Below are 26442 nucleotides of genomic sequence, written 5' to 3'. Positions count from 1 at the left end.
CTTGATTAGTCTCTTATGGGCACATAAATTTTAGCATTGACCTCTGCAACTTGGATGTGAGTCTCTTTCCAACACCTAAAAAGACTGGTGCTAATCACACAGCACACAGGTAGTGCATGATTGATGTTGAATGAATCTATGCCTCCATCATGAGCCACTGACATGAACAGTTTCACATTTGCTTGTAATGAAACCATGTCTTTGAGTTAGCTTTTAAAATAGGAGGTTTGGGGGACAAGAAGCACATCTGGCAAAGCAATTCAAGAATGAGAACCAGAAAACTGAATAAATCTGGTGTGAATGTAGACATCAGAGCATGTAATAATGACAGTCTGCAGTGCCTCCTAACAACAGCTAACATTGTTTAGCTTTGTTTAACATCATTATGTGCCAGGGACTGTTTTAAAATATTTTATATATAAGAACTCATTTAATATTTACAACAACCCTATGAAGTAGATATTATTATTGGCATTTTGCAAATGAAATTGAAGAACAGAGAAATTAAGTAAGTTGCCCAACATTACAGTGTTAGGAAAAAACAGAACCAAGATTTGAAATCAAGCTGTCTGGAACTCAAAAGTCCTGCCTTCAACCCTTCTCCTCTTACACTTGACTGACCCATCTGAGAAAGGAAGTCTCCCATCTGGCCTTGCATCATTGCTATTAAGTGTATGTGTGTGATAACTATTATTAGTCTCCCTATAAAAATATTTGTGATTCATGGATTGGGATGATACCCTGGAGAAGGAAATGATAACCCACTCCACTATTCCTGCCTGGAGAATCCCATGGACAGAGAAGCCTGGAAGGCTACAGTCCATGTAATTCATATATGTGGGGAGCAGTATCTGTGTAATTCTGAACTTGCATTCAACTTGGGGCCTTTCTTTATTTCTAGGTCTTTTTTTTTCTGTTCATGAAATAGATGTAATGAATCAGCACTTGGAAGCAGGAAATGCTCTAAACTATGATTTCTTCTGAGGAGAGAATTCAAAATCTTCATTAAATTCTCAGAAAGGACCTGTGACCCCCAGCATGTTAAAGTCACTGCTCAGGGCCTTATGCTCCTTTTCAGATGTTAATTCATAAACTTTGATTATCATAGTTTGTTTATCCTTGTAGTGCTACAGACGCCAAATGGAAATTACAGAGGTCTCTGTTTGAAGGATGTTTAATACAATTGTTGATATTTTCATTCTGTATGATACCCATAAATATTTATTGAGTTTTAAAATATATTCAAACTTGCTTCCAAGTTCAAGGTCCAAGTAGTGCTTGAATTCAGCTCTTATAATTTATTTCTCTAGTATAGTGATGGCCAGGGTGTTATCCTTGTTTGCATAACACTTTGAACTTATCAAAATGTCTTCCTATGTAATAAGCTAAGATTACTATGATATGTCCTATAGCTTCCAAAGGTGCCTATACTTAGAAACTTCATTCCAATGAAGGAGAATGAGGCAGAATGTGGTGGTGTAGGAAGATGACAGTTAGTGATGATACTCAGTGAGCTGGAAGGCTTTCTTCCCAGACATCTGCAGCCTTGGATTGGGGTTGGGGGTGGGCGATGATAGGGTCCATCTGTAGCTCTTCCCTGACCCATCTCATGGGAGAGAAAATGGAGCTGAAGAAGATGAAGAGGAGCAAGGAGCTTGTTTATTTCATTTATATCCAGGGTTGGACCCTGGGACTTTTTTCCCTTCCAGTTTTATTGTGATACAATTGACATACAGTACTATGTAAGTTTAAAGTCTATAGCACAGTGATTTGACTTACATACTGTGGAATGATTTTTTAATGAGTTTAGTGATTACCCACCATCTCATATAGATGCCAAATTAAAGAAATAGAAAAAAAAATTGCATAATGAGAACTCTTGGGATTTACTCTGTTGACTACTTTCATATGTGGTGTACAGCAGGGTTAATTATATTGATCATGTTGTTCATTATATCTCTGCGTGCATGCGTGCTCGGTGGGTTCAGTCGTGTCTGACTCTTTACAACCCAATGGACCGTAGCCCACCAGGCTCCTCTGTCCATGGGATTTTCCCAGCAAGAATACTGGAGTGGGTTACCATGCCCTCCTCCAGGGGATCATCCCAGGGATCGAACCCATGTCTCCTGCATCTCTCACATTGCAGATGAATTCTTTACCTCTGAGCCACTGGGGAAGCCATTATATCTCCAGTACTTATTTATCTTATAAATAGGAGTTTCTTTTTGACTACCTTCATCCAACTCCCTTACTCTTCACCTCTAGTAACCACAAATCTGATCTTTTTCTACACGTTTATTTCTGTGATTTTTTGTATTTGAAAATATAATTGTTCCTATAACATTATGTTACTTCCTGAGTTTATGTGACATAGTAATTTTTTCTATACGTTTCAAGATGATCACAAGTCCAGTTATGATCTGTCACCACACAACGTGACAAATTACTTATCGAGTATATTCTCCATTCTATACATTCCATACTTACAGCTCATTTATTTTGCAACTAAAGCTTGTACCTCTTTAATCTCTTTCATTTATTTCTTCCCTCCCCGCATCTCCCTCCTCTGTTAACTACTTATTCTATGAATCTATAAGCCTCTTTCTGTTTTGTTACATTTGTTCATTTGCTTTTGGTTTTTTTTTTAGATTCCATGTATGAGTGAAATCGTATGGTATTTGTCTTTCTCTGTCAGACTTATTTCAGTAAAGATGATACTCTCTGGGTCTATCTATATTGTTACAAATGGCAAGATGTCATTCTTTTTAAGAATGAGTAATATTCTACTATGTGTCTGTGTGTGTGTGTGTGTGTGTGTGTACCTGTACCATGTCTTTATCCATTCATCTTTTGATGGGCACTTGGGTTGTTTCCATATCTTGGCTGTTGTAAACAATGCTGCAATGAACATAGAGGTACATATCTGTTTTCTAACTAGTGTTTTAATTTTCTTTGGATAAATACCAAGGTGTGGATTTGCTGAATCATATGATAGTTCTCCTCTTAATTTTGTTGAGGAATTCCCACAGTTTTCCACAGTGGCTGCTTCAGTTTATGTTTTCACCAACATAAGAGGGTTCCCTTTTCTCTATATTCCTGTGACTTTTAAAAGAGAGTCATAATTTCTCCCCTTAATATTGACCTTAAAGTATTGAGGAGTTAAGGTCGACTTAACCATCCAATAACTTTCAACTTAGCCTCTTAAGAAGCAGCAGTGTCTCCCGAAACAGAAGCTGAGGAGTCCTTGTGGAGGCATGTGTGTGGGGGCCAGAGCCGGGTTCCATGCTGTGTGTGTGTCAACCACCAGCTGACCTGGGCAAGTCTGTTCTTTTCTGTAGGCTTCAGTTTCTTCATTATCAAAATTATGGGCTGGAACTAATCATCTCTCACCCACCTTTTGTTTATTTGTTTCTTGACCATGTGGCTTGTGGGGTTTTAGTTCCCTGACTTGGGACTGTGTAGTTCCCAGACCAGGAGTTGAACTCAGACCCTCCACAGTGACAGCACAGAGTTCTAACTACTGGACCACTGGGGGATTCCCTAAGCTACTGTTTACCATGAATCTTGTTGAGTATGTGTTTGGTATGACCTGGAGTTACCTAATTTTTTTGGCACATGCACAAATTTATTTTTATAAAGTTGGGGTCCTAATGCATATACTGTATTATACTCTGAGTTCTGCAAATAAGGAGTTAGCTAATTTGCAAAGTTTAAGGGCAGAGACCCCAAGACTGTCCTCACTTCTGACATCAACTGCAAATTTGAGGGGTTCCCCAAAACTACTCTCAGTTTCAATAATTCACTGGGTCTCAGAGAACTCATAGAAAGCTATTATACTCATGGTTGTAGTTGATTACATGGAAAGGACACAGATTAAAATCAACCAAAGAAAGAGATACACTAGGGCAGTTGGGGAGGGTTCCAAACTTGCAGTTCCCATTGTTCTCAGGACACATTACCCTCCTGGCATTGATGTATAACAACATGAATAAAGTATTGATACCCAAGAAAGCTTGCATAAGCCTGGTGTTCAGAGTGTTTATTGGAGCTCCATTATATAATAGACATGATTCATTGATTGCCCACGCTGTTTGAACTTTGTCTGCAGCTTGTCCCAAATACCCCACACTAAATCACATGGTCTTTCTGCCATGGTCAGTCCCCACCATAGAACTGTCAGAGAGAACATCTCCCACTCGAGACAAAGACACTATTATCACATCCAACACAGATTATCTCCCAGGACCCTAGGGCAAAAGCCAGGCCTCTCTTTGGGCAAGGAAAATTTCTTTATTATTCAAGAATCCGAGATTTATTGTTTATTATCCCCACACACAGTTTGATCCATTTTTAAGCAAACATACATTGACTGTTTCATTATTTCTCAAGGTACATAAGAGTAACCAGCATGTGCCAAGCACTGCTCCAGGACCAGATAGAGTGTAGGGAATAAATACATCTCAGTCTCCCCAGAAATTATGTTCTTATGTAATAGTCAAAGCCAAATAAATACATTGTCAAGTAGCAATATGGGAATAAGGAGTGCTGGGAGGGATACTTCTATTTTATTTAAAACAGAGCAGTCAAAAAAGGCATCTTAGAAAAGTCCATTCTGGCGTGACACCCAAGTGAGTTGAAGCTCTGAGCTAGGCTGCTGATGGAAGGAAGACACTCAATCCAGAGAGAACAATCAGATGCAGAGGACCTGGGGTGGGCCTGCTCTTCCTCATGTGTGTGGCAAACAATTATGTCTATGCGTGGGGTAGAGGGAAGCCGGGTTGAGACAAGCGCTGGTATGCTGCAGGTGAGAAGTGAAAAAATGAAAAAGTATAGAGCTCCAGCTAGAGCCAAACCTTTCCAGCATTTTAAGAAAGTTTTACCCTGAAAGTGTAGGAAGCCAATAAAGAGCTTGGAGCAGAAAAGTGACAAAGTGATTTGCATTTAAAAGGCCCATTCTGCCTGCTGCACAGAAACTATTCTGTAGGAGGGGGAAGTAGGGATCACACACTCATTAGAGTCTATTGAGACCATCATGATGAGATGCGTTGGTAGCCGGAGCGTGGTAGTAGCCATGGAGGTGATGAGGAGTGGCTGGATGCTGGATGCATTTTGAAGTTAGAGTTGGCAGGATTTACTGATGGACTGGAAGGATGTGGGGAATGAAAGAGGAATCAAGGAACAGGCGGTGAAGCTGGTCTGGTGGGGGCGGATTTAGGGATTGGGCTGCCTCGTAGATATCAGGGAAATATCAGGTCAGCTGTTGGTGTTATTAGTCTAGGGGTCAGTGGAGAGATCCATGCTCAATGTTTATGAGATTTTTACCGTTGAGTGAGTGGCAAGCTAAGAGACTGGATGAGGTCACCTTGGATGGGACTGTGGATAGAGAAATCTGAGAACTTTGAACTCGAGGGTACTTGGAGAAGTCAAGGCAAGCAGTGAGGAGCAGCAGCAGGTGACCCAGAGGAGTGTGCATTGAGGATGAATCAGGAAAGGCTGATACTCAGGAATCAGTGAAGAAAGTGTGTTTAGGAAGGAAGACATGTTCAGCCATACACACAAAACTGTTTGCATGCAAGTGTTAAAAGCCATGGGGTTAGGTTAGTCTTCAGAATTCACGCCACTCATCACATGACCACACAGTTCCACTCTCTGATCCAATCCAAAATACTCCAATTTAAATTCTTAGCTGGAAAAAAAAAATTCTCAGCTGGATTCCCATAACTGCACCTTTACATTTCTTCACCTTTAATGGCCATAATAGAGGCCAGATACCTAACTGTGAAATTCCTTTTTTAGTAGTTACATCTGGTTATGTGGCTACTTCTACTGGCTGGCATTGAAGCCATAGGTGTTAAGCTAAACATTTGGCCTATTCAGATGATAATTATATGCTGACTGAATTACATCTTTCTTGCTATTTGTTATAAATTGTTTTATAATGTCATTTTAGTGCTTTTAAAATCTTGATCTTTTATCATTCTGTTAATTCACCTTACTAGGTTTAAGGGAAAATGCATTTTGGGTTCCAGCTTAGTATTACATATTATACACGCACACACACACATAGATATATATGTATATATGGGGTTGCAAAGAGTCAGAGACAACTGAGCGACTAAACACAGCACAGCGTGTATATATGTGGGTGTGTCTATATATTTTTTCTTTTCTTTTTTAAAAAAAGTTTTGGCTGAGTCACTCAGCTTATGGGATTTCAGTTCCCTGACCAGGGATCAAACCTGGGCCCTTGGCAGTGAGAGCTCAGAGTCCTAACCACAGGACTACGAGGAAATTTCCTATATATATTTTCGTATTTAGTTTGTATTGCTTTAAATAGTTGTGAGGTTCACCAGTTTAAAGTTACTTAGTTTGGTTTTAACATTACAGTCTAGTTCAAGTCCTTGGTAGATGAAAATTTTTCCTTTGAAATAATGTGATAAAACTCATTTTGTGAGTCTACAAACGATAAATGCTGGAGAGGGTGTGGAGAAAAGGGAACCCTCTTACACTGTTGGTGGGAATGCAAACTGGTACAGCCACTATGGAGAACAGTGTGGAGATTCCTTAAAAAACTGGGAATAGAACTGCCATATGACCCAGCAATCCCACTACTGGGCATATACACCGAGGAAATCAGAATTGAAAGAAACACATGTTCTCCAGTGTTCATTGCAGCACCATTTACAATAGCTAGGACATGGAAGCAACCTAGATGCCCGTCGGCAGATGAATGGAAAAGGACGTTGTGGCACATACACACAATGGAATACTACTCAGCTGTAAGAAGGAACGCGTTTGAGTCAGTTCTGATGAGGTGGATGAACCTAGGGCCTGTTATACAAAGTGAATTAAGTCAGAAAGATATATAGAGTATAAAATATAGTGTATATTAATGCATATATGTGAAATGTAGAAGGATGGTACCAATGATCCTACATGCAGGGCAGAGGAGACATAAAGAACAGACTTCTGGACTCAGTGGGAGGAGAGCGTGGAATGATTTGAGAGAATAGCATTGAAGCAGGTCCACTACCATATGTTGAATGGATGACCAGTGCTAGTTCAATGCAGGAAGCAGGGGACCCAGGGCCGGTGCTCTGTGACAACCCCGAGGGAGGGGGCGGGGAGATAGGTGGGAGAAGGGTTCAGGATGGAGGGACACATGTATACCTATGGCCGACAAACATTGATGTATGGCAAAAGCCATCACAATATTGTGAGGTAATTATTCTCCAATTAAAATAAATAAATTAAAAAAACACTCATTTTGTGAATGGAATAATACTTTTGGAATAGTTCCTCTATACTTGTGCTGTAACCACTAGGAACGTGTGGTTATTGAGTCCTAGACATGTGCGTATTTTGGAGAGGTGCTGTCAGTTGTAACATGCACACCAGGTTTCAAAGACTTGGCATAAAAAGGGTATAAATATATTGTCAGTTATTCTGTATTCTATATATGCTGAAATTAATGTTTTTGGTATATTGGATTAAATTATTCTCATTTTATTTTCCCTAAATTTTAAACATTATTAAAACTAATTTCATCTGTTTCTTTTCACTTGTTAGTGTGGCAACTTGAAAATTTACAATTATTAATGTAGCTTGTATTTCTTATGGGTAGAACTGTTCTGTGTGTTTGGTAGCACATATATTTACGTCAGTGTCTGTCATTTTTCTGGTGTGTACAAAATGATTTTTTATTTTTTCAATACAAAGTTTCATCCTAAAAAGTATTTCATAGACTTATAAATTTTTAAAATTTTCTTACTATAAAAATGATTGTGTTCTAAATTTTCTTTGACAGGAATATGAACCACAAAGAAAGCCACACTTAACCACTCTCAAGCATTTTCATGTGTTCCTTTTGTGATTCACACATTTTTTCCAAAAAAGGGACCAGTCAGTATACATTGTTTTTTGACTTTTTCAAACAACATGACATGAACATATATCCTTGTCATTACATACTTATAAATTTTTCTGCACTAATAATAACCTGAGGGATGTACCCTACTCCTAGAGGTAATAATGGTTTATGACAACAGTAATTTTTTTTTTAATCTTTAATAACAGTTTTGTTGAAACACCTTTTTTTTCTCTTCTAGTTTTATTGACATACAATTGACATACAGCCTTGTATAAGTTTCAGGTGTACCTCATGATTTGACTGACATCATGAAATGATGATCACCGTAAGTTTAGTGAACATTCATCTCATATAGATACAAAAAGAAATAGAAAAATATTTTTTCTTGTAATGAGGATTTACTCTCTCAACTTTCATATGTAACATGTGCATTGTTTGTGTGCTCAGTAGTGCCTGACTTTTATGACCCCACAGACTGTAGCCTGCCAGACTCCTCTGTCCATGGAATTTTCCAGGTAAGAATAACGGAGTAGGTTGCCATTTCCTCCTCCTCCTCTTCCTGACCCATGTCTCTTGCGTCTCCTATGTCTCCTGCATTGGCAGGCAGATTGTTTAATAAAGCAGTTTTAATTATATTTATTATGTCTTACTGTACATCTCTAGTTTATTTCACAACTGGAAGTTTGTACCTTTTGAAACATCTTTTTAAAGTATTCAATTCAGTAATTTTTAGTCTATTCAAAGCTGTGCAGCTATTGTCCTTAAGTAATTTTAGAGTATCTTCATTATTCTAAAAGGAAATCCCGAACACACAAGTAGTCACTCTTATTCCCCCATCTCAGTCCCTGGCAACTAATCTACTCTGTCTCTATGGATTTGCCTGTTGTGAACATCTCCCATACATGGAATCATACAGTATGTGGTTTTTTGTGACTGGCTTCTTTTATTTAGCATAATGTCTTCAAGGCCCATCCATATTGTAACATGTATTGGTACTTCATTACTTTTTATAGCTAAATAGTAATTCTTTATATAGATATATCACATTTTATTCATCCATTTATCAGTTGATGAATATGTGGGTTGTTTCCACTTTGGGGATATTATGAATAATGCTGTTATGAATACTCATCTACAGGTTTTGGTATGAATATGTGTTTTCAATTCTCTTGAGTGTATAACTAGAAGTGGAATTGCTGGGTCATATGGTAACTCTGTTTAACATTTTGAGGAACTGCCAAACTATTTGCGATTGCACCATTATACAATCCCACAAACAGTGTGTGAGGATTCCAATTTTGCCACCTCCTCACCAACACAATAGTAGTGATTTTCAACTGAGAGGCTATTCATTCTTAAGAGATACAGATCAGCCTCCAGTGGTGGGTGGTTTGGAAAAAGACCTCCAAGTTTCTGTGGTGACCTCAACCCACCCAACACACAAGCACAGCCAGGCTCCTATTTGTTTGACTTTGGGTATGTTATTTATCTTGACTAGCCACAGTTAAGTGGAGATACCTTACCTTATAGGGAAGTTGTTAGAATTAAATAAGATAATGCTAGTGAAACCCTTTGCACAGTGCCTAGTACATAATACATGCTCAGTAAACATTAGATGTTAATATTTTATCAGTGGCTCAATAATTTCCCACTATACATACACACCATAATTTGCCTAGACAATTCTGTTGTTGGCACTTAGGCTTGTTTTCAGTTTTTCATGACTATAAACAGTGCTCTGAGAAATATCCTTATGGCTAAATTTTTGCCCTATATCCATGATTATTTTCTTAGGATAAATTCTGTAATGTGTTATTGCTTGGTGCATTTTAAAGAAATTTGAAGACATTTCCCAATGTAATTTTTTTGTTTGTTTAAATTATCCTGAAATATTTCTTTGAGACATGTCATCAGGTACTAGACAATATACCACTTTAGATTTGCTAAACTGGTTTCAGAAATCCTTACTTTGTACCTAACAAATATAATGCAAATACAAACCTACAAGACAGTCCAAGTTTAACACTTAAATGATTGAATGAGAAAAGGCTCTCAGATCTGGACTTTTGATTGTACCTTTTCTGTCATTGCTTCAATATCCTAACTAGACAACTAAAAGTGCTATCAGTGAAATTAGGCACGGTGGGTGTTTTTGTTTTGCACTGAGGTGAAACACGGGCAAAAATAAGGTGACAATAGAGCATAAACAGCAGAAAATAACTATTCATTGAGAGTGAGCATGCACCTCACTTTCCTTACATTGTCAGATCTAGGAACTTTGCAGAGGCCATCACTCACAAATCCATCATGGCAATTTCATAACCAGCCTAGAGGGGCTCAAACAGAGGCATCGGGTTTCCTCTGATGGATATGGAAATGCTTTATAAAGGTAGGATTTTTAAGAGATATTTGATCGAATGGTGAAATGTTCTGAAATTTGACAGTTTGGGAGATTGAGTGTTGAGGAACTGAAAGGAACTTTGTATAGGTTAACACATGTAAGTAGAAAGATATATCAACAATTCATATGTTTCAAGTGGCTATAGTAGTAAATGTTTACAAATCAGTTCTCTGCCACCCCAGCCCCAAAGTTAATGCACTGATTTATGTAGGTTTGGTTGTTTTTTTTTTTAATTTCTATGATATAAATATCCCACCATGGCAGATTTCAGATTTTAAGCTACCAACATGATGTCACTTGAAGCACAGCTGGATAAAAAGATGTGTATAATCGACACAATCAGCTATCAACAGCCAGCACCTCCCAGCTCCTGCATACAACTGTTTATTTTCATAAGTTTCTGTACTTGGGTACATGAGGGAACATGGTACTCAGTGAAATCCATTAAGTATATCCAGAATCTAGAATTAATACATTTTGAGAACAAGATGTTTTGTTTTCTTTTCCTAGGTTAAATGCCTTGCTAAAGGTTCACTCATGTGGTATTTATTACATGCTGTAACATGCACAAAAAGGAATGGCAAACCTTGCTAGAAACTCAAGAGGTCATCCTCTGGGCAGTCGTGGCAAACCATCTCAGAGAGACATTTGGGGCTCAGTGATCTAGAGAGGGATTCCACAGGATTCCCTGATGGACAAACTTGATTAGGTCTGCACTTACACATGTGAAAATCAAGAAAACATAATCCTAATTCCTTCCCTTTGCACAGGACTTCCTGGCTTATAAAGGGCTTTTTATAAAACAGTAAGGAGTGACTAGGGCTCATTAAGACGATTGCTAGGTGGTTAAACTCAGGTTTCTAGGTCACTTGTATCCGTACATCTGACTGACTGGTAGTGCATCTCTCCAATTCTCTGCCGACAGAGACCCCAATGAGCCACTACCAGGAGGCCAAAGGGACATTTTAGTGAGGCCTGGCTATGGGCCAAGCTTGTATTAAGCACTTTCCTTACAGTCTCTGAAGCCACTCAACAACCCTATGAAGTGGTTCCTATTATTTTCTTTCAGTGTTACAAATACAAAGGCTCAGAGATGTTGAATTACTTGCCAAAGGTCATGAAATTCATAAATGCCTGAGCTGAGATAGAAAACCAGGCCTGTCTGACACCTGAAGCCTATATTAAGAATCTCTAGACTGGCTTAAGTCAAAGGTTTTAATACAATTGTAGATATTTAATGTGCTAATTGGATAGCATGTCCTACAAAGGGTTTCCAATGTAGGCAGTGCTAACCTAACTGGGCTGGGGGTATGTGAGAGTGTTGAGGGAGGGGGGAACATATGAAAGATGATGAAAGAAAGAATGCTTTCCGGTGCTGTCATGATGCATTGTGTAACTTAAGAGGGCTGTGTGTTTGTAACTGGCCTTTTCTGTGTATAGCTCAAGCCTGGATCTGGTCAGCCTTTCAGAGTGTTCTTTGCTGCCACTTCTGCAGCCTGTGGCCCCCCTTTCCATAAACCATAAATTAGATACTAAGTCCCATGACAGCAGAGATGACAATACATTTTCAGCACTGATATTGCTGCAACTCTAGACCTATCCCAGTGGCCGACATGGTAGGTGCTTAAATATTTGTTCAATATTGACAGTGATAATGATAGTAAATACTCAACAAGTCATAGCAGTATATTCTTTCCAAGTATTATCTCATTTAATCATCAAAGAAACTCCATTAAGTAGTACTATTTTTCTTTCTAATTTATAGATTAAAAAAACACAGGTTGGGAAATCTTGTAACTTTGCTCAAGGACATAATAATAAGTGACAGAAAATCAGTTTTGCTTGATAGCAGAGCCTTGGCACTTAATATTATACTCCAGTCTGATAATTTATAATGCACTGTTGTATTTCTAAGAAAGCTCATATTTCTAAAATCAGATGATAGAATTTCAGTTTTGTGAAAGAAAGGAACTCTCATCTAACTGTATTGCAGTACCTACAAAAATTCTTGTCATAGATTAAGTGCTCAGTAAGTATTTTCAGTGCCTAGGCATACAGAAATGGGTAGGACAATTGTTTCCAATAGGAATAGGCATTACAATCTAGAGATTTACTCACTCACAACAGTTTCTTGTTAGGCAAGAATTTTAATAAAAATAGAGCTTTGAAACCTAAATATCACTGAACGAATTCAGTAATTTACTCGTTCATTTACAAAATATTTATCTCCATTCAGTAAATATAATTGAGCATCTACTAAGTGCTAGACACTTTATAGCAGAGATACAGTGGAATGGTTGACAATTATAAGTAAACAACTAGTACAAAATGCAAATGTTCCATGAAGAAGAAGAAAAACATGTACAGACAAAAAATTCCAAAGGAAGGGACCATGGGGAGGGCAGGGAATGCCTCAGTAAAGTATGCTGAAGAATGCCAGGAACACAAGGAAGGGATAGGAAACGAATGGCATGGGTAAATGCCAAAAGGTTTTAGAAAGAACTTGACATGTTGGAGGAACAGAAAGAAGGGCAGTGAGTCTTCTGAGAAATGGTCTGTGTAGTCCTCTTACAACCACAGGATTGCACAGGGCTTCCTTCACTCCCTGACCTCCTTTATTGCACATTGTTGTGTTAAAGAACAAAGCCAACAGGTGTATTTTTCTTGGTTTTGGTTGGAGGCGCTAGTTCCCCACTGTCCATAGTAGAAAAGAATGGTTCACAAAATAGAAATCTTGGAGTCTACTTAATCTACTTAATGGATAGCCATCTAATTTGCCTTCCCACAACTTGTGTCTTAAGAAAAAACTTGTCTATACTATTGGATAAAATAAATGCAAGAGGAATTTTGCAGAAAACAGGAAAGGAAAAATTTAGTAAACCCAGAGGTTTGATCTCTGGCAGGGACACTTCTGCCATTGGTTACAGTGGAAAATTTCTCAGGCACAGCCTGGCTAACAAACCTGGGCCTTCCCGATTGATCTCGTAACTCTGTTCCAATATAGCCCACTTCCTGGGAAGATATGGGAAAGAATAGCTTCCCTGGTGACTCAGACAGTAAATAATTTACCTGCAATGTGGGAGACCTGGGTTCAATCCTTTGGGCTATGAAGATCCCCTGGAGGAGGGAATGGCTACCCACTCCAGTATTCTTGCCTGAAGAATGCTATGAACTGAGGAGCCTGGCAGGCTACAGTCCATGCGGTCGCAGAGAGTCAGACACAACGGAGCGACTAACACTTTCACTTTTCATCTCAAATACTACTCCAAGCTCTCCAGTGGCAACTGAAGGTCATTTTGACTCAAAGCAAGATGTCTCCTCACCACTTTAAGATGAATTTAGCTTTTCCCCTCTTCCCCCTCCCCCTACCCCCTTATGCCAATCTGCAAGAGAAGCTGGACTGTATAACTACAGATGAGCTGACCACTGGAGTCTTGGTGATGGATCCGACTCATAACGTGGAAGAACAAGCCATGGCAACTGGCACTGAAGTGGATTACATCAATTTGTACATCAGTCTTCATCTCTTCCTGGAATTTCATATGTGAATTTGGCACACACAGTCAAAGAAGTAGGGAAGACTTAATCACCAGATAAGAATTAAATGGAATCTTTTTGTAAGCTGAATATTATATATCAAAGAATATTTCTCCTATCTTCTCCCAGAGATAAGCGGTTGGTTTCTGGAGATGAGGACCTTGCCATTTTCTACCTGCCAGAAGAATGTTTTCTTCGTGGAAGTCTAATGGCAATTCCCAACCTCAGTTAAGGACTTGTTTTCCGGTTTTTTTTTTATGAACTTCAAATACTGTCTAAATTGTGTTAGCCGAAGCATTGTATGTATATAATTAACTCACAGATCCCTCTGGGCTCATCCAGCTAAACTTGTGGAGCTTAACTGAGCAAAACATTCGCTGATGTCTCTCCCCTGCAGTGACGCTCAATGAAATGAATACCTTCTGCAAGAGGAAATCGGGGACATTTCTTGTCCAAATTGACTTTCTAGTGATTTGGGTTGCTTCAGAAATGATTGTTGTTTCATAACAGTAATGATCTCATTTTTCTTTCAAATATGAAATCTGCGATTTAGCAATTCAGGAAAAATTGGGGGCGGGGCGGACTTCTGTATTTTCTTCCTAGCTTAAGTGGGAAGACAGGCCACTTTTTGGTATTCATTGGATCTTTGAAATTCCCCCTGGGAAACAGTGGCACTCTGGGGGCACTGGGCTCCAATGTACCTTTCACTGGGAGAGCAAAAGTCAGAGGTTCCTGCAGTGCTATGTCTTAGCAAGCAAAACCCACCGGAGGGGCTGGAGCAGTTTGACCAAAACTGAGTGCAAAGGGTTAGGGAATATGGACTTTTTCAGAGCATGTCGACTAGATTCATAATTCGACCCTCTTCCTCCCTCTGCTAGTATAGACTTAGACACCCTCAGTTAAAAGATATTTTTGACTCTCTTTGAAAGGGAGAAGTCAGGTGTGATCCGCAGAAAAGTTCTGGCCTCTGATTCCCCATTTATTCCTAACCCAGAGAAGGGCTTAAGCTAGGCTCTGAGCATTCTCTCCTCTCTGGGTGAGGCTTTGAACCCCAGGCCTCACCCTTGACCTTCGTCCAGGGGCCGTATGCTTGATAGAAGGGTGAGCAAAAGAGGCCGGGATGTAGATTTCCTGCTTGCTCAAGGGAACCTTCTCTTTGCTATCCTGGAGCACAGGTGTCTGAAGAAAGGCGGTGAGCTAGGGGACTCTGGGTGCTGGAGTAAACGCCGCCCTGAGCTGCGTGGCGCTGGGCGGGGAGGGAGATCGGAAGAGCGCGTCTACGCTTTTCACGTCAACCTGCGGAGCTGGATGCTCGCTGCCCAGGTGCGGGTTGGCGGCTGCGTGCGCCCCACTGCAGCAGAGAGCAGCCGCAGCCTCTGCCTCGGCCACCACCGCTGCTGGGGAAGAGTCCTGGGGCTGCTGACGCGGTTGGGAGGAGCCTCGCCTTTAATGCACCAGCCGCCTCCAGCCTCCTGCAGCAGCAGCAGCTGCGAGTGCGCGCGTGTGGGTGTGAGGGTGAGTGCGCTGGCGCCGGCCGCTGAGCGCCCTGCCCAGCTCCCCGCCGGCTGCCGAGCCCCCGCCAGCCGGAGCCGCCCTCCCGTGGGACCAGCACCCTCCTCCGGGCCGGGCCAGCCTGAACCCTGCCCCTGCCATCTCGCCACTGCAGCTCGGGTCCAGAAAGGCACCATTTTGTCGTGGCTGCCCGCTCTCCCAGGGGGGAGGAGGGATCTTTTTTGCATTTCGGAGCGGCTGCCAATGAGGGGAACCTGTTGGGCATCTCCCCAGCCCGGCTTGTGAGCGCCTCCTGGGGCGGCGGGCGGGACCAGACCCCTTGGGGCACGGCGCATCTTGGCACCCCAGAGGCGGAGGCGGCGGAGGCAGGCGCAGCATCCTCGCTGGGAATTGGAGCTGGAGTGAGCGCACCGCGGGAGGAGCCGCCGCAGCCTCGGAGATCCCGGGCGGAGGAGGTGACAGCTCCATTGCCGGGTTTTTATTTTTTTTCTCTCTCCGCCTCCCCCGTCTCCTCCTCAGGCTCGGACCATGGTGCAGTCCCACTGGCTCCCCTGCCCCCCTCTCCTGTGAGACTGGCTGCGGGGAGGGAACATGGATACTTGTCTGCCGGCTTCTGGTTCCCACGCAAGTAAGCCTGCTGTCAATGGAGGAGGACATTGATACCCGCAAAATCAACAACAGTTTCCTGCGCGACCACAGCTATGCGACCGAAGGTAACGCCAGCCCCACCGCATTCCGCCGCTGGGGCCGGGCGCAAGTTGCGGATCGCTGAGCTCCGCGGGCGGCAGGGCGCGTAGCGGCGCAGACTCCTCCGGGCCCGGGGTTGGGGCGGGGGCTCGGCCCACAGGGGCAGCTGCCCGGGCGCCCCACATCCATCCGGGCTCGGCGAGGCGAGCTGGGTGTTCAGCAGCAGGTGGACCCGGCGCCCACGGGAGTTAAAATGGCCCTCGGGGGTGAGGTTTTTCAGGGTGGGGCTCCCGGCTGGAAAAATGACTCCTGCCCCCAAAAGCAGATGTCCCTCTCCGAATATTTATGCAGGGGCCGGTGGAGTGGGGGATAGGTAAGAAAGAAGAGGGCCCAAGAGGACCCTGGGTCCTCCTCTCCCTGAGTGGAATGATGTGTCTCTCAGTGGCTGCAAGGGAGGGCATGGTTTCATTTCCTGCCCGTTAATCTCCCCGGCCGGGTTACCTGCTTAGACAATCAAAAGCCCAAAAGGCCCGTTCATAAAGGGCGAACCTCTCTCCCCTTGGAAGTGCATTAGCAAGATATAAAAAGGTGGCTTGGGAAACAGTGTTGGGGCGGCGAGTGAATGAGTCTGACACGTGGGGCGAGCAATGCGATCAGTGGGGCCTTTAAAAATCACCATTATGAATTCTGCAGCAGTAGTTTCTGCTGAATCAACAGCCAGCAGAAAGCAAGAGGGTTCAGTAAGCTGAGCTTTGCCAAGAGGTGAAATTGTCGTATCTCTCTCTCCCTTTCTCCCTCCCTTTCTCTCTCTCTCACCGTTTCCCCCAGCTTGTTCTGACATTAGCCTGAGTGAGGTACAGGCAGGAGAGAAAAGTCAGCAGGTGGAATCTCATTTGCCTTTTGTGTGGGAATAGAGAGTAGGGGCATTTTTTCCAAATACCAAAACTTTTGCATTTTTGCTTTCATTTTCTACTTGTCAGCCTTTATCCTTAAGCACTCCTGTACAGTGTTGCATCGTCACATTGTAATACCCACGTGAGAAAATGTGTGTGAAAGGGTTTTAGGAACATGTAGCAAGGCATGTTCATTTCAGATGATTCCTGCTATTCTTGGATGCTAAAATTTCTGTCACATTTAATCACATCAAGACTACTAGAGAAATGTGGACGGGGGTGGTAAAGAGTTCAAGTTCTGAAAAGAAAAAGACAAACAATTTAGGGGTAAAGGTGGCGTCTTCTATAAACATCCCTGAAAGTTTCAGATAGAATGCTCAGCACTTTGAAAATATATGCTTTATTCATCATCATTGTTGGAGAGCGTCACGCCTAATATGTCCGTGATTCTAGACAAATCAAGCAGAGCTGTGTGAGCTCTGGCCTTCAGGAGCTTAGAGGTGGCTTTTAAGATGTTTAGCTTGTCCCTGCCCCATATCAAGCACCGTGCTTACTGAGTCTATTTACTTGCCTGGTGAGAACATGATTGTTTGATGGTCTTCCCTGGTCTTAGTGCTTTGTCACTGACTCACTGGGTGATCAGCTCTGGGTCTGAGCATAGCATCCAAAGAGAAGTTGGCTTTGGGTCCATTGTCTTTGGGGGCACACTTTTGTGTGTGTGTTTGAGACAACAAAGACAGAGGGTTGCCTTGACGTTTTCTTCTGTATTGCCTTATGCCTCCAAGTGCAGGCAAAAGAAACTTACTGAGCTAGGAAGATGGGAAAATTGAGGTCATGTGTGTAGGAGTATCATCTGTAAAATGAAGAAATGAGTTAAACATGGCATTCCTCATTGCTTTCAGGGTCTTAGATAGACCTCATCTTTGTTCCTATTTGATGCCATTTTGGAAGACTCTGATTGCAGATAAAATATTTGGGTTTATATAGCCCGAAATGAGGTAGAGTTTATAGCAAAGAATTTTCTAAAATCTTTCCAAATTACCTCCTTGGATCACTCTCCCCACCCCAACCCCAGTGCCACTACATTCAAAACTAAACAAACCTTTATTTCACAGTACATTTTCAAGGTTTTGGTTTTTTTTTTTTTTACCTGAGCTTAATGAGAGTCTGGGAAGAAAAAAATGGTACTTAGACAATGTAAGTTGTCTTTTTACATGCAATTCCCAATTGCATTTTATTCATCAAAAGAGCATCCTTCCTCTTCTGATAAATACCTCAAAAGTGTTAGTACACCTTGAAGGAACACCGCTAGATCAAAATATTCATTGTTAAAATCCTCTGCATTTGGGGACTTGCCCCAAAGTTCTCTTCCTCTTTTTTAACTGAAACCCACCTTCTGGGGAATTAGTTTCTAGGTCCTTCTACAGACTTTGCTTTTCCTTTTGTCTTTTTTGATATTTCTGCATTTTCCTGTCTTGCCCAGATATGTCAGCTTTCTTTTTTCCTGCAAAATTTCCTTTGCATTTATGTCTGAATTTTTCTTCCCTTTGCTTGGATCATTCCACACTGCAGTATTCTATTTAAAGCTGAAAGGTTTTTGCTGTGTAGTTAGTGTGAAGGACTCCAAGCTCAATTTGCATTATAAGTGGTAGCTGCAGGCAAGTTCATCCAGCTAAGAGCAATGCAAATACTAAAGGACACTTTTCCCAAGCTTTTCTGTCTTTCTCTCTCTCTCTGTGGGAAAAGACTGCGTGATGTGTATTTATTTAAAACATTTCTTACAACTTTTCTTTTGTTCTGAGTATGAAGTTACCATCTTCATCTTCCTTTTCCTTTTTCTCCCTTTTTAGAAGTTGCTATCTTTGAGCATCTCTCTTTTCCAAGCACTGTACACACTGAGCTTTTTGTAAGTAGTGTTTCAACATGTCCATACCCAGTTAAGTGGACCTTGTGTTTTCCATTTTTAATAAGAAAACTGAGCAACTGAGGCCCAGAGATGACACTAATTAGTCAAGGTCATACAGTCAGGGTAAAATTTGTCTTCCGACTCAAGACTGTCTGATGTGCTCTTCTATTAGGAAATTCTGCACAGCTTCATTTTTCTTTAACTATTAGCTCCTGTTATGAGGAAGATCACAGTGGTTTATCTCTGTGTGTAAATAATGTTCCCATCTGAGGGAAAATTCTTTGCAGGAATCGTTTGAAAATGTGCGTATAGGGTTATACATGAGGAAAAGCATCGGTAGGGTTAGCTTTCTATCTTTTTGACTTGTTAGAACCAATTAAAACTGCCTCTCCAATAGCACAATCAGAGTTTTCTAGATTAATACTTATGTTCTCATGGGGCAGAATAAATATTCTACCTAGGAGGAGTTCACGGGAATGGCAGTCTGGTTAGAAGGAGAAGTCAGATAATTTGTTGTTTAAAAGTAACTATTCTTTTCTCAATTTTCTTAGCCATAAAATGGGAATAACAGCAGAACCTACGCCACAGGTGAAAAAAAACTATAGTCCGTGGGGTCGCAAAGAGTTGGGCTTGACTGAGAGACTTTCATTTTCAATGTAGGAAAAACACTCAAGAAAGTGCCTAATACAAAGCCAGACCTTGATAGGTGCTCTCAGTAATTTTAGCTGTTGTTATTATTACTTAAACTGCACTTGCATTGCAAGCACAATGTTTTTCCTTGCATTGTTGTTGATTTAGAGTGATCTTGAGGGAAGAGCTAGTGGAAATAGGAGAGATGTCCCTAAAACCCATCACAGTCTCTTCTTGACTTCTCCACTAGCTGTGGATAGCCTCTTAGCAATTTGCCTTAATGTATTGGGTTGGCTGAAAAGTTCATTCAGGTTTTCCCATAATACGTTACAGAAATAACTTGCTGGTTATATTCTGGCAGCAAGTTCCGTTTTCCCCTTAGAGGCCTTTAAAAACCCATACTGCTTGTACATATTTTTAAAAGAAGAGCAAATTCACTTAGTCTATGTATAGTTATTATATTAATATGATATTATTATGTAACTGTTGATGCTTTCTGACTTTAATTCCTTCAACAACTATTAATTGACTTTCTGCAGAAGTGATCCTGCACACTCCAGTACGTTGTGTCTGTTCTCATGGAGTTTGAAATCTGGTGGAAGAGGTAGACATTAAACAAACAATTTCCCAAAGAATTATGTAGCTTCCAATTGTGATAAGTGATATTCAGGAAAAGCACAGGAAAAGCCTTGAGATGATTTGTAAAGCAGAAAGGTAAATCTAATTTAGATTGAGGCTCAGGGACTGCCGCAGACAAAATGTAAGCTGAAAACCAAGGGATAAGTCAGGAATGAACAGGAGCTGAAGACATTTCAAGTAGAAGGGACAGTAGGTCCAAAGTGCAGAGATATAAAATAGTCTGACAGATTCAAGGAATGAGAAAATGCCTAGGGCTGAGTGTAGGGAACAAGAGGAAGAGGGGTGACAATGAGACTGAAGCCTGTAGTTTACTTTGGAATGGACCAAACCAAGAAAGATTAGTATTAGGGGAGAGGAATGGATAAATAGACAAGATGATAGAACAAATATAAAATGTTAATGGTAGAGTCCAGGAGATCAGTCAGTCGATATCCACTGTAATTTTTTTTTTTCCACTTTGCCAGCTGTTCAAAAATGTTCATAATGTTACAGAAAAGAAACTGGAGAGGTATTTAGGGATTAGGTCACGTTGAACCTTGTTGACTATAAGGAGTTTGGACCTTATCCAATGATGGATCGAAAACCATTAAAGGATTTTGATCAGGGGGGAAATATGATCAGGTTAGTTTTTTCAAAGCTCAGGCTTGCTGCTGTGTAGGTTGGGGCCAGAGGGCTTGCTAGGAAGTGATCAGGAGAGAAAGCAGGGAGATAAGTAGGAGGCCGTAGCTGTTCTGTAGTATGGTGGCACGAGTAGAGATGTAGATAATTCCGTAGATTTGAGATACATTGTAGGAAAAGAATGGATCAGGCTGACTTGGTGTGATAGACTAAGTGGAGATGGAGAAATGATGGAGACGACGTCAAGGAAGACTTGCCATGAGGATAGATGCATGATGGAGCGAGCTGTTGACTGAAACTGGAAAAAAGACTTTGGAAATTGATGAGGTGTGTGAGTCATCTAGCTTCATGGTGAGACTCTCAAGTAAGCTTTGGATATCTGGCTCTGAAGCTCAGAAGAACGATCTAGACTAGATACATAATTTGGGGCATCATGGGTATATTAAAGGCACTTAAAAGTATGTGAACAGTTGAGATGCCTAGGAGAAGAGCCCTCCAGGGCAGATTGAGCCCTATGGGTGAAAAATTTCAAGGAAACTGATCTTGGGTCCATATAAAGAAATTGTAACAGAACAGAGTACCTTGGTATAAGTGTAATTAACCATACACTTAAATTATTCAAATAACGCTGTATGGCCATTTCTCAGAAATGTGGTAGAATAAGAAAAGACCAGTCTTGGGTGAGCTGAGTTCAGAGGGTCTCCAAATGTGAGATCTGTGTGATCTGTGAAATGTTACAGCTTTTTAGGGGCCCAAGAATCAAAGTAAGAAAGTAAAGGCCCCTGCTTCCTCCTCTGTCCCCATCTATCCCATGCACCCTCAAGAAAAGAGGGAAGCTATAAAGAATAAAACTAGGAAGAAACGTGAAAATGACTTTTCATAAGAAGCTAATGAAAGGGCATCAGAAAAGTAAAAAGAGGTGGTGTCATGATGGAGAGCTGCCTTGTATTAATAGTTCCTTAAGTTGCTTTGGTATTTTTATGCAAATCCAAGATCAGAATAGTATTTCCAATGCATATGGATGAATGTTTGAATTCTCTGCTATTCTCAGAAAAATCTGAAATGGAAGGTGAGAAGAAGCTGCCTTACAGTATTATAAATGACCTTTCCGGGGATAGGAAATGTTCCGCTACTAAACGAAATAACCAAACTGCATTGAAAATCACTAGCAAGTATTCATTATTAGCATTCAGGTCTCCAGGGGCTATCCCAAGCCCTTTATGAGGGCTGGTCAGAAACATACCAATAAACCTGGGGTGAATAATATTAGGCCAGTCCTGTCAAAATACTGGTAATGCTCAATGAAAAGAGCACAGCTGTAGACTGACATTCCTAAATTCTATCATTTGCATTTATGAAGATGCTAAGGGTCCAGTTTAGATGCTTAGGTGAGGGAAGAGAACGAAGGTTTCTTGATTTCTCTCTGTATTCCAGTCATTTTCCTAGATGTTTCTCATGTGTTTACTCACTTCATCACCTTCAGCAACTCTGAGAGAATACTTGCATTAGATGCATTTTTCAGAATAAGAAATTGCAAGGTTTGGAGAAGCAAAGAAACTTATGTATAAGGTTGCATACTTGTAAGTGGCAGAACCAGATTGGAATCAGTGACTGCCTGAATCTAGGCAAGAGTTCTTTGCCCATCCCTGCTGTGTCTTGTTTGGAATTTAGGGGGAAATACTGGCTGTGTTCAGCACTCTGCATACATTCCCGTGGTGGCCATTCAGCACTACAGTTCACCTGGTCCTTCTCTTCCCAGGAAGGCAGTGCATGTGTCTGGGCCTTCCTCTTTTTCCCACAGGGAGGGAGCGGAATTCCCCTAGCTGATGCCAGAATCCTTAGCTAACTTACTCCTGTAGATTTATTTTCCTCTATCTATAATAAGGGCTTCCCAGGTGACAGCAATAAAGAATCACCCTGCCAATGCAGGCAGGAGATGTGGGTCTGACCCTGGGTCAGGAAGGTCCCCTGGAGAAGGAAATGGCAACCCACTCCAGTATTCTTGCCTGGAAGATCCCTTGGACGGAGGAGCCTGGCGGGCTACAGTCTTTGGCATCACAAAGAGTCAGACACAACTGAGCACACTCACACATGTGTATAATAAGAAAAGAAAGAAAATATGGAATTGAGCAATCAAAATATGAAATTTAGCTGGCTTTTTCTAGCCCTCTCCATGTCCCTCTACCTGGGACGCTCACAGTGAAGTTCCCACTGAACCATCCAGGCGTCTCTTCTCCAGAGCTAGTGGCAACTCATGTAGATGCCTGGAGTGAAAGGAGTGGACCAGAGCCAGCTGACGATGGCTGATGTCCTTTTGCACTGAAGTGAAGTATAGGGGTGTCTAAGGACTCATGTTGGCCAGAGTAACTCTCCAGTGGTTCTCTACACATCTCACATTAAAAAGATGAATTTGCTTTCACCAGACTTCATTTCTACCATCCAATTTCCTTCTGTTGCCTTTCCAATAGAACTTTGGAATAAAGCTAAAAATCAGCCCTGACCTGACAAATCAATCCTGATGTAACCATCCTACTGGAAGCACAGATTCTTTTTACAAGACCACTAGGAGTTTTGTCGTAAATAATCCAGGAACCCTTGAATTCTTATGCTCCAAGTTCACTATGGAAATAGCGGGGAGTGGTGATGATAGGATGTGAGTGTGTGAAATCCATGGACAACTAATTAGTATTAATGATTTCTTTGGAGAAAGGATCGTTGTGGGTAATGGAAAAGGATGGGCATGTAGAGGGGTAAGTCAGACTGTCATTTCTATGCTGTAGAGGAGAGAGGCCTGATTGATTCCAGCAAATGTAAAGAAATGAAGGGGCGAGAAGATGCATGGAGTCCCAGGGTCTGGAGGGGCCTCTGCAGGCAGCATTTTAACATGAGAAAGATGAGGTCTGCCAAAAGGAGTGTGCCGAAGAGTACCATACCTATGAGGCCATGTATTCTAGGTGTACTTGACACTGGGTTACGGACAGCCTCCTCCATCATGCATAGCTGTTTTCACTGCTGAGAATCCATTAAGTAATGAACCTGAAGTAGTCACAGAATGGCAGGTCACCTCCTCTGCTTAATGCTGGGGACTCAGCTCTGTGACCCTCAACAGATGCACAAGGGTGCTGAGTATGGAAAAGCTGTAAACAGCTCTATTGGGGGGATATTGCCACAAGATGCTGAGTGCTCCCAGGTGGTCTGAAAGGAAAAACCTGGATCCCTAAGTACAAAATATAACCAGGAAGTATTTTACCAAAGAGGAGAAGAGCTGAACAAGAAACTTGAGAACAGCATCGCTCATGTAACTTTGCAGAAGTCAAGTTGGGGCCAAGGACACCCAAGTTAGGAGGACCGTTGGTTCACGACAGATGTACTGTTGTCATTCATGTTCCTCTCTGCCTTGATGTCTTTATTTATAAAGCAGATAATGCAGAAATGCCTTCTTACTTGAAAAGATTCAATTATTATGGAAGTCGATAAAAACAAAGCATGAATTACCATCCATCCCCACACCTACCCACTTCCCTGTCCAGAGTTACCATTGTCAATAGTTGCTGAGCTTCCTCATAGCCAACTTTGTATACATTTTCATACATTTAAATATCCAGGTGCAGATACACATTGAGGGAGAGACTGTTTTTTCATGTAACTGAATGCATACTGTTTGTCTTATTTACGCTTTGTTTTTTTCCCATTCAGTGATGTCCGAAAGACCTTTCTGGACACCTACATCTGCCTTGCTCTTTTTAATGGCTGCCTAGTGCACCATGGTATGACTGTACCATAGTTTATTTAGTAGTTCCCTTGTGGCCAGATGGAAAATAGTTTCCAGTTTTTTCTATTACATAAGATGCTGCAGTGATTATTCATATATATATATATGTGTGTGTGTATGTATATATGTTCTTGTTGACATTCTCCTTCCTGATTTTATCATCTTTCAAAGCCAAGATACGGGTTCTCATTTCTTAGCAAAATAGCAAGAAGGAATCTCTGGCCCTTCATTTATTCTCTAAGTGACCTTGGATAAATCATTTAACCTCAGGAACTTGAACTTCTTAATATAAGAAATATCTGGCATTCCTATGTATGTGTATTCTAAAATTACTGTGGATTTGAGTGTTCATATAAGATAATTGTGATGACTAGCAGTCGTGGAGGGCCTGCTTTGTGCCACAAATAAACTTGAGATTTAAAGTATCTTCCTCGTTGATACTGTCCTTATACCCCTTTAAGTGAAAAGTTGAAACAAAGTGAGATTACTTGTCCAAGGTCACCCAAGAGTGGGTGGCAGAACAGAAGTCACTTCTAGGTCTGTCAGTGTAGTACATGAACACACCTGTTTTGGAAAAAAGGCATGATATTGATACAGGGAAAAAAATTATTCATTATTCTAAAGAAATTCTCCTTTGAATCACTACAAATACAACGGGTCTAATTTTTATCAAGAATTTGAAAATGAACAGAGGAAAAATAAGGCAATGCAGTCTTTATTGTTAAGCAGTAGTTTGGAATGCCCATGAGAAGACCTGCATGTTGTTCTCAGTCCTGCCACCATAATTAGTTACTTTTATTCTCTCGGCTTTCATTTCCTAATCTACTAAAACGAGGTTGAAGATGGGGGAGGGGAGGCGAGCCCTCTGTGGGTTTTTCTGGCTCTGAGTTTCTGTGGTGCCCTATGCCTGTATTTGTGATCACCTGTCTCTGTTGTGTGTGTTATGACATTGTGCTTAGGGGTGAGGCTGGGAGACACAGACGTAGGCTTAAAATGTATGTACTGATGGGTCAGACCATCCTCCTGGCAAGAAGGCTCTGGTGCAGCCAAGAGTGGAGACAGAATGAGAAGCATCTCTTTGCCAAAAGCTGCTGCAGATGGAGGAGCCAGCCTGTCTGGGCGGCCCATGACTTTGAGAGGAGCCATTTGGCAAAGTTATTGGCAGGAGCTGCCTTGCAGCACAAATGCTGGAGACCGTCCTGGGCTGGAGTGAATCAGGGATGCAGCAAAGGTGGCTGGTGGAACAAATAACCATCTGGTGAGCAGGGCACTGCTCATCTTGCCGCACCGACAGGCAAGAGCAAGTGCCAGTTGGTGAGGCTGAGCTCTCAGGGACATGATCTGACAGGCACAATAGACTGTCTCCCTTGCTATTGTGTGCTCCATGGAGGAGGCTGTAAATCCCAAGCAAACTTGGTTCTCTCAGAAACCAGGAAGCCCCAGTTTCTTCTACTGTTATAAAGTAAGAAAGAAAATTCATCAAAATTATTTACTAAATTTCTTGCCAGCTGCTATGGTGGTGGTGATGGGGGGTATAGTAAAATAGAAATTCTTGCTCTCAAGCACCTCTCCATCCATTTGAGCAGATGATGCTCTGTCCTTCTCAAAAGGTACTTAATCATAGAAGTACCCAGACTGGGCAAATCTGTGCTACATTTACCTCTCTTGAGACAATGGAATCAGAGCCTGCCTGGCTCTAGACCCCCCTCCAGCAACATCAGTTCTGAGGCCTTGGAACAGACCCTCCATCTCTCTGAGTCTTTTCTTGCCTGTAAAATATGGCACAGGCTGAGGCAACATGCCCCCTGTTAGCATGATATACTTTTAAACATTTTATTTATTTATCTATTTTTGGTTGTGCTGGGTCTTAATTGCTGCTCAGGATTTCTCTTGTTGGGTGAGTGGAGGATACTCTCTAGTTACTGGTGTGTGGGCTTCTCTTGTTGCGGAGCACAGGCTTTAGGGCACACAGTCTTC

At 41.6% G+C, this 26442-nt stretch overlaps 1 protein-coding gene across 7 annotated transcripts in view; it reads left to right on the top strand.

Annotated features, from left to right (window-relative positions):
* PPP2R2B (protein phosphatase 2 regulatory subunit Bbeta) overlaps positions 1-26442 on the top strand; it is a 512720-nt gene that overhangs the window by 187777 nt on the left and 298501 nt on the right. For 2 of the 7 annotated variants that reach the window (XM_043913169.1, XM_043913168.1), the window contains one exon: positions 15840-16033. The exons of 1 other annotated variant lie outside the window; for it this stretch is intronic. In XM_043913169.1, the coding sequence (XP_043769104.1) occupies positions 15840-16033 (194 nt within the window). 4 more of the 7 variants (XM_043913173.1, XM_043913175.1, XM_043913172.1 and 1 more) reach the window with 4 other exon arrangements.

This window comes from Cervus elaphus, chromosome 9 (genome assembly GCF_910594005.1).
Source record: "Cervus elaphus chromosome 9, mCerEla1.1, whole genome shotgun sequence".
Classification (NCBI taxonomy): domain Eukaryota; kingdom Metazoa; phylum Chordata; class Mammalia; order Artiodactyla; family Cervidae; genus Cervus; species Cervus elaphus.
This window is presented reverse-complemented; position numbering and strand designations above follow the sequence as displayed.